The sequence below is a fragment of the Anguilla anguilla genome, chromosome 2 (genome assembly GCF_013347855.1).
Source record: "Anguilla anguilla isolate fAngAng1 chromosome 2, fAngAng1.pri, whole genome shotgun sequence".
Lineage (NCBI taxonomy): Eukaryota > Metazoa > Chordata > Actinopteri > Anguilliformes > Anguillidae > Anguilla > Anguilla anguilla.
Genome location: NC_049202.1, coordinates 42711588 through 42720459, shown reverse-complemented (window position 1 = coordinate 42720459; position 8872 = coordinate 42711588). Strand labels below are relative to the sequence as shown.

General features: G+C 41.8%; 1 protein-coding gene across 1 annotated transcript; it reads left to right on the top strand.

Annotated features, from left to right (window-relative positions):
• Positions 1-2691: 2691 nt before the first annotated feature.
• On the top strand, positions 2692-7036 carry LOC118221746 (ADP-ribosylation factor-like protein 13B). The gene is made up of 7 exons (XM_035407102.1): positions 2692-2908; positions 4618-4688; positions 5263-5512; positions 5828-5869; positions 5993-6101; positions 6305-6356; positions 6565-7036. The coding sequence occupies exons 3-7, from the start codon at positions 5364-5366 to the stop codon at positions 6711-6713; spliced, it is 501 nt and encodes a 166-aa protein (XP_035262993.1). The 5' UTR covers positions 2692-2908; positions 4618-4688; positions 5263-5363; the 3' UTR covers positions 6714-7036.
• The last annotated feature ends 1836 nt before the right edge of the window (positions 7037-8872 follow it).

The window sequence follows — 8872 nt, the reverse complement described above, 5'->3', positions numbered from 1 at the left end:
CTAACCCTAACCATAACCCTAACCCTAACCCTTGTACAGTAACCCTAACCCTAACCCTAGTACAGTAACCCTAACCCTTACCCTAACCTTAACCCTAGTGCAGTATCCCTAACCCTAACCCTAACCCTAGTACAGTAACCCTAACCCTTACCCTTACCCTAACCCTAGTACAGTAACCCTAACCCTATCCCTTGTACAGTAACCCTAACCCTAACCCTTGTACAGTAACCCTAACCCTTACCCTTACCCTAACCCTAGTACAGTAACCCTAACCCTTACCCTAACCTTAACCCTAGTACAGTAACCCTAACCCTAACCCTTGTACAGTAACCCTAACCCTAACCCTAACCCTAGTACAGTAACCCTAACCCTTACCCTAACCTTAACCCTAGTACAGTAACCCTAACCCTAACCCTAACCCTAGTACAGTAACCCTAACCCTTACCCTTACCCTAACCCTAGTACAGTAACCCTAACCCTATCCCTTGTACAGTAACCCTAACCCTAACCCTTGTTCAGTAACCCTAACCCTAACCCTAAACCTAGTACAGTAACCCTAACCCTAGTACAGTAACCCTAACCCTAGTACAGTAACCCTAACCCTAACCCTAACCTTAGTACAGTAACCCTAACCCTTACCCTAACCCTAGTACAGTAACCCTAACCCTAACCCTAGTACAGTAACCCTAACCCTAACCCTATCCCTAATACAGTAACCCGAACCCTTACCCTAACCCTAACCCTAGTACAGTAACCCTTACCCTAACCCTAGTACAGTAACCCTAACCCTTACCCTAACCCTAACCCTAGTACAGTAACCCTAACCCTAACCCTAGTACAGTAACCCTATCCCTAACCCTAACCCTAGTACAGTAACCCTAACCCTTACCGTAACCTTAACCCTAGTACCGTAACCCTAACCCTTACCGTAACCTTAACCCTAGTACAGTAACCCTAACCCTAACCCTAGTACTGTAACCCTAACCCTAACCCTAGTACACTAACCCTAACACCCTAACACCCTAACCCCTAACCCCTAAACCCTAAACCCTAACCCCTAACCCCTAACCCCTAACCCCAACCCCAACCCCAACCCCAACCCTAGTACAGTAACCCTAACCCTTACCCTAACCCTAGTACAGTAACCCTAACCCTAACCCTAGTACAGTAACCCTAAACCTAACCCTAGTACAGTAACGCTTACCCTAACCCTAACCCTAGTACAGTAACCCTAACCCTAACCCTAACCATAGTACAGTAACCCTAACCCTAAGCCTAGTACAGTAACCATAACCCTAACCCTTACCCTAGTACAGTAACCCTAACCCTAGTACAGTAACCCTAACCCTTACCCTAACCCTAACCCTAGTACAGTAACCCTAACCCTAACCCTAACCCTAGTACAGTAACCCTAACCCTAGTACAGTAACCCTAACCCTTACCCTAACCCTAGTACAGTAACCCTAACCCTAACCCTAGTACAGTAACCCTAACCCTAACCCTAGTACAGAAAACCTAACCCTAACCCTAACCGTAGTACAGTAACCCTAACACCCTAACACCGTAACCCCTAACCCCTAACCCCTAACCCCTAAACCCTAACCCTAACCCCAACCCTCACCCTAGTACAGTAACCCTAACCCTAGTTAGGGTTATCCAGCTGTATAAATGCATACAATGTAAATGTACAATGTAAAATGCTATGTAAAAAAAAAAAAAAGTTGTGTAAGTCGCTCTGGATAAGAGCGTCTGCTAAATGCCTGTAATGTAATGTAATGTAGTACAGTACAGTAACCCTAACCCTAACCCTAGTACAGTAACCCTAACCCTAACCCTAACCCTAACCCTAGTACAGTAACCCTAACCCTTACCCTAACCCTAGTACAGTAACCCTAGGGTTAGGGTTAGGGTTAGGGTTACTGTACTAGGGTTAGGGTTAGGGTTACTGTACTAGGGTTAGGGTAAGGGTTAGGGTTACTGTACTAGGGCTAGGGTTAGAGTTAGGGTTAGGGTTACTGTACTAGGGTTAGGGTTAGGGTAAGGGTTAGGGTTACTGTACTAGGGTTAGGGTTAGGGTTAGGGTTACTGTACTAGGGTTAGGTTTAGGGTTACTGTACTAGGGTTAGGGTTAGGGTTACTGTACTAGGGATAGGGTTGGGGTTGGGGTTGGAGTTGGGGTTAGGGTTAGGGTTTAGGGTTTAGGGTTTAGGGTTTAGGGGTTAGGTGTTACGGTGTTAGGGTGTTAGGGTTACTGTACTAGGGTTAGGGTTAGGGTTACTCTACTAGGGTTAGGGTTAGAGTAAGGGTTAGGGTTACTGTACTAGGGTTAGGGTTACTGTACTAGGGTTAGGGTTAGGTTTAGGGCTTAGGGCTTAGGTCTTAGGGCTTAGGGCTTAGAATATTACAATGGCTCCCCCCATCACAGTACAGAGACTGCGTGGTTGGTCGGGGGAGACCAAGGGCATGCACGGGCGTACGCCTGTCGAGCACAACTCTCAATCGTCGCTATAATCCGGGATGAAGGTTTGCTAATTTAACGGGAGTATGTTCTGATGAGCAAAAGAGGAGTCTTTCACAGCGAGATTGCGCTGCTACTTTCCGTTGTCCCTGGACAACATACTCGACCAGTCCACATCCATGCTACCATTTACACGATTTTATGTTTTAACGAGAGGGTGATTATGGTGAGCACAATAGGAATCATGAGCCGCGAGATTGCGTCGGCCACGTTCCAGATGTCCAAATAGTTCCCCCAACGAACGCACAAGCCGGCGAAAGACCGATCGAACGAACGAGCGGCCGGGCGATTGCATGAACCAGTCAATCTGTCAACCAGACGAACGCCCTCAAAAGCCCGGACCGACGAACGAACGAACGGACAATCGAACAGCCGAGCAATCGAATGGAGGTAGGAGAAAGGCTGAAAGCACAGACAACCGATCGACCGAACAGGCGGGCAATTGGACGGGTGAATGGCCGAGCATGCGACCAGACAAACCGATCCAAAGACACGAACTGACGGACAAACGGACGAACGGCAGACCGGACGATAAGACACCCGACTGGACACTGCACTCCACCAGTCAACCTCTATGCTACCGTATATATAGTTTTATAACTCCGTTAAATATTATGATTTAATTATTCATTTAACGGGAGGATGAACATAGGGAGAGTAAACAGAGAATGAGCCACGAGATTGTGCTGGTCACTCTAAATGCCTGACTGGGCATTATACTCACCCGTTCAACCTCCATACTACAGTTTAAGCAGTTGGAGGGCGAGCGGGTGAAGATGTTTTTTTCTATTAACTTTATAAAATAGATTTTATAAACAGTTTATATTAATTTGCTGAATTACTGATAAATACTTCGTTAAATATCATGGTTTAATTATCCATTTAACGGGAGGATGAACATGGGCCGAGTAAACAGCGAATGATTACCGCGGGATTGTGCCGGTCATTCTCAATGTCTGACTGGGCATTATACTCACATGTTCAACCTCCATACTACATTCTATGGAGTTGGAGGGCGAGCGTGCAAGGGGTTTGTTCTATGTTAATTTTTCAAAACGGTTTATTAACATTAAATTATTGCTTTGTTATATTATTTATAAGGTTATAGTTTTTTGTAGACTGTTATCTTTTATAGTTTAATTAACCATTTGACGGGAGGATGAACATGGGTCGAGTAAACAGCGAATGATTACCGTGAGATTGCGCTGGTCATTCTCAATGCCTGACTGGGCATTATACTCACATGTTCAATCTCCATACTACAGTCTAAGGACTTGGAGGGCAAGTGGGCAGGGGGTTTGTTCTATATTGACCATTCAAAACGGTTTATTAAACTTAAGTTATTGATTTGTTATATTATTTATAAGGTTAGGGTTAGGGTTAGGGTCAAGGTTAGGGCCAGGTTTAGGGTTAAGGGTTAGGGTTATGCTTATGGTTAGGGTTAGGGCTAGGGTTAGGGGAAGGGTTAGGGTTAGGGTTAGGGCTTGGGCTAGGGTTAGGGTTAGGGTTAGGGTTAGGGGAAGGATTAGGGTTAGGGTTCAAGCTAGGGTTAGAGCTAGGGTTAGGGGAAGGGTTAGGGTTAGGGCTAGGGTTAGGGTTAGGGTTAGGGAGAGCTACTGGAATTTTCTAAGAAACTGTAGAAGGCCTGAAAGGTGAGGTTCACTTTTTACTATTTTGAAAATGGATCATTATTGTCCCAGAAGCAGGCTTCTCAATAAGATGGTCAGTCATACCAGTCAGCTATCATTTCACTGGAATCTACTCAGTTGACATGTAAAAACAATCAAATAAAGGTGGGCCGAAGTAAATGAAATAACTGAAAAATAACTAATGTGTGCAATATAGCATATCAACAAGTGTGGTGGCTAATTGTCTGACAAGATGGATACTCACGTTTGTATGTATTATGTTATGGTACAAGCTGTGTATTGTCCCTGATTTAAAAAAAAATCTATACATAATAAATAAAAATAAAAAACATATTGAACTGGGCCAATGAGTCGGGATATAGTTCAATGGAAGAAATTTTGTTTGGTACCTCACCACCTCAGTTGCAATTCATAAATAGCACTATAGCTTGTTATCTTTTCAACTTCTAGGAAAGTTACTTTGGCCATTCTGGGACTTGATAATGCTGGAAAGACTGCAACTATCAGAAGCATTCAAGGAGGTAAGGTTTTATTTGTGATCATTTAAGCATGCCACATTACATGCTTGTTTATATTATATACATGCTTAAAATATGAAACAACTATTCATTTCTCAGATTAAGGACCCAACCACTAGTTTTATTACAATGCTTATGCTGTGAAACACTGAATACTGCTTTGATTCTCAGCAGACCAAAAGTATTTTGAAATATTCAAGGCATATAATATTCTAAACCACATTTATACTTTTAACTAGACTTGTCATCTTGGTGAAAAGAAAAAAATAAATATAAATGAATTAAAAATAATTATTGAATTATTGCCACTGTCCTAGTGGATTCAAGTACATAAGATGTAGCCTATGTTGCTCTTTATTTGAAGTGTTGTTCAAAGTTTTAGTGAAAATACTATGCTGGATTGGAAAATTTTTCTTATATATTTCTTATCTAATATGTTTTGTACCAGAGCAGAATTATTGTGATACACAGAAAAACCTTCACAATGAATGGAAATATTTTAGTATTTTTTTTTTAATAGTTTTTTGCTTGAAACACTAAATAGGATTTCTTTTGTTTTATTTTGAACTTCCTTTAGGAAGCCCAGAAGATGTATCCCCTACTGTCGTATTTTCTCCCGTGGACCTGAAACAGGGACAGTACGATGTGTCCATCTTTGACCTTGGTGGGGGAGAGCACATGCGTGGCATGTGGAAGCACTACTTCGCTGAGTGTCATGGTGTGATGTTTGTGGTAGACTCCAGTGATGTCCAGCGCATGCAGGAAACCAAGGACACACTGACCAAGGTTCTGAGACACCCCTGCATCACGGGGAAGCCAGTTCTTCTGTGAGTCGAATTACCTGCACCAAATATGACAATACCAGTACTAGGGAAATGGTGGTACTGTACAAAGAATGCAAACAAGTTAAATAGTGTGAACTAAGTGTAAAATATAATTACTGCAGGCGCCTCTGAGCCAATTAGTGAGTCAACCAGAGAATGAAGGACATGACAAATTCCAGGGCTGTTCAGTCATAGCCCAAAAATGAATTAAATCACATTTAATCATGAAAAAATAATCTCAATTTAGGATGAGAATATTGTTATGGATAATTTGTTCTAATCAATTATGTTTATGGGTTACATTTGGAAAATATACAGGAGAGAGCGGGCAGAAAGGGTGCGCAAGATTCGAGAGGAGAGGTAAGAGCTGTGCCCTCCTCTGACAAGGCTACGTAGACGTGTGTATAGATGGGCCAATCCATGGACCCACTATGAAATGACTTGTCTCGTGTGATTTTAAACGATTGATATTTGAAATGACAGGGAAAGGAGAGCGCAGGAGGAGGCTGAGGGTAAGACTGCAGAGCTGGATCAGGGGGAGAACAGCATCATGGGCAACCCTGTCCAGCCATTCGGCGACATCATCCCAGAGGTGAGAACACAGTTGGCTATAAATGCCTAAAATAAGAGATCAGGGATGAGAAGACTGAACACAGATCAGCTGAATACACAATGAAACGGGGAAAGACATACCATGGTCTGACCAGAAGACTATACAATTCACAATCAGACTGGAAAGAGTTGGAGCACCTGTGTTCGAATATGTTCATGTGTGTGTTTGTGCTCACAACGTAGATGGTAACGAAGACAGAGAGCAAGAAGGACAGTGGAGAGAAGACTGATCAAGGTAAGTGTCCCTCCCCCTCAGCCTGCTCTCCAATATTACACATAATTGTCGAATACAGATACACACACTTTTTTTGGCCCAATTTTTTAAACTCTAGAAGTATGCAGATGCTGGCTTTTTAGAGGAAATACAAGGACTCATTTATATAAAATGCACATTTTACAGAAAAGCAGTAATGATCCTATATGTGGCCCTCTACCAACTCCAGCAGACCACAGTCCAAAGAGGAAGAGGACGCTGCACATCTGGAGGAAGAATAGAGTTGCACTTCTAACACAAGATGGGCCTGCTAAAACACACGGTTGTCTCAAGAGCTGGTTTGGCTGGTTCAAACGCAACATGGTGACGCCACAGTGATGGGACTCCTCCCTCAAGGCCCCTGCGTAAGATGGCTCCTCCAATCCCAGCTGCCAAACCCAAAGGGTCTCCCACCTTACCCCAAGAGCTCTGCCATAGAGAAGGCTGGTGCCATATTCTCTCAGAAGAGAATGCAAATGGTAAAAAACATTAAGATAGATAGCAGCAAAAAACAAACAAAAAAAAATTAAAAAATTTAAAAAGAGTAAAAAAAGAGTAGACTGGAAAAGAATTTTACCATCCAATTTTAAGTGTTTCTGTGTTTTAAACTTATGCTGTGTCCTGCTACTACTATTGCTACTGCTACTACTACTGCTGCTGCTACTACTACCACTGCTGCTGCTACTACTACTACTACTGCTACTACTACTGCTGCCTCTACTGCTGCTGCTACTACTACTACTAATACTACTACTGCTACTACTACTGCTACTGCTGCTACTACTGCTGCTGCTACTACTACTACTACTACTAATACTACTAATACTACTACTGCTGCTACTACTACCAATAATAATTTGTAAATTATACATTATGGTAAATGTCTGTGAATGTGCTGTTTTTACTCAATAAAATTCCTTTTAATGCATTTTTTTTTTTTTAGTCAGTGGAACATTCTTAAGCACTGGTTGTAATTTTAATGCCATACCCGACCTGTCCCTGACTTATGCAAGGCAAGGCATTTTACGCATTTTCATCAGTTGCTCAATAAGACAACACAGCACTGATAGCCAATGACTGGACGTTTGGAAGATGTCCTTTGATTCTGCCTGCATCACATCATCTGCCAGGGTACATGAATCTTGATTTTTTTTTAAAGTCGCAATTGCAATCCACCGTGGAGATGGACACTAGTAAAATTCTGTAAAAAGTAACAGCTGGCAAAAATGAAGGAGTTCTACAGACCAGGAAAACCTGGCTAACAGCATTTAGGATTGCAATTCACCCAGACGTTGATAGAAGTGACTGTGCTCTATTTTCAATCAGATTTTTACAGATATAAGCAACATGTTATTGTGATTATGCAACAAAAACATGCCATGATTACAGAGCCGCAGGTGCCTTTGGGATGAATGAAGTACATCACACCCGCCTAAACTGATATTTAAGAAGGAACGAGTTTACAAGTACAATTAGACATCACTGAAAAAAAGGCAGAGTAAAAATTTGTCAAAAACAAATATATAAATACATACAATCACACACACACACACACACCTATACTTCAGGTATTTAGAAGGATATTTAAGACTCATGTTCTATGCTTCATAGGGAACAGTCCCAACTGAAAATAAGACTGAATGTAAATTTTGAAAGAAGAATCAGGTAATAGCCACACATACAATCTCTGGTGGCATAACATTGCTATACAAGCTGCTTTGGAGCTGCCTGAAGTGCATTTTCATGCTTTAGGCTACAAACCGTGAATGTACCCACAGCCACTGAAAGCTGGCAGGCCATCAGACATGTATCTAAAATATCCTTAATCTCACACAACAACTGTCTGCGCCAATAAAATTCATACAAAAGCTGAAATCGAAATTGAAATATCAAAAAAACCACAAAACATAAATTAACAACAAAAAAAAAAAACTGTTGTAAAATGGGTCCACTGCTGCCATCTATAGTACACTGATGGTATGTTTAGCAGATTGTCTTTTGTTTGGTTTATGGAACAAGACATTATGGCTAGCCTGTTTTACACAAAACAGTGTCATTTTTTTGACAGGACCAATTGCCTGGTCAGTGCATAATTTTGTCTTTGCTGATGAAACCGTGCCTATTTTAGGAAATGCAAAGAGCAATACTGAGTGGTAAACCTGTGGCTACACAATCTGGCTGCAAATATTTTTTTAAATTACCAATAGTTTAATTTTGCTGTGTGTGGAGTTGCAACACAATGTTTCATGCAATGCATTCACTGGCCATTTCTGGTATGTCTCGTGTCACAGAACACAAAAAAGACCCTAACAGAAGAACCAGAGGAGTAAAAACTTTCAACTTTACATGTTGACAGTGTACATAAAATGTAGGACGAATGCAGTTGTATCACAGCTTTGCCACTCAAAAGTACTAGTAAGAAGCCATCTCTCCCCTTGGAAACAAAATCTGTGACATGCAGTGGTTTGCAAGTCTCCCGTGACTCACTGAACAAGTTT

Bases quoted from the DNA above. Each gene is read 5' to 3' on its own strand.
- LOC118221746 (XM_035407102.1), top strand. From the start codon at position 5,364: ATGCGTGGCATGTGGAAGCACTACTTCGCTGAGTGTCATGGTGTGATG. The intron at 5,513-5,827 runs GTGAGTCGAATT...GAAAATATACAG, and splicing joins ACGGGGAAGCCAGTTCTTCT to GAGAGAGCGGGCAGAAAGGG. The intron at 5,870-5,992 runs GTAAGAGCTGTG...TTGAAATGACAG, and splicing joins CGCAAGATTCGAGAGGAGAG to GGAAAGGAGAGCGCAGGAGG.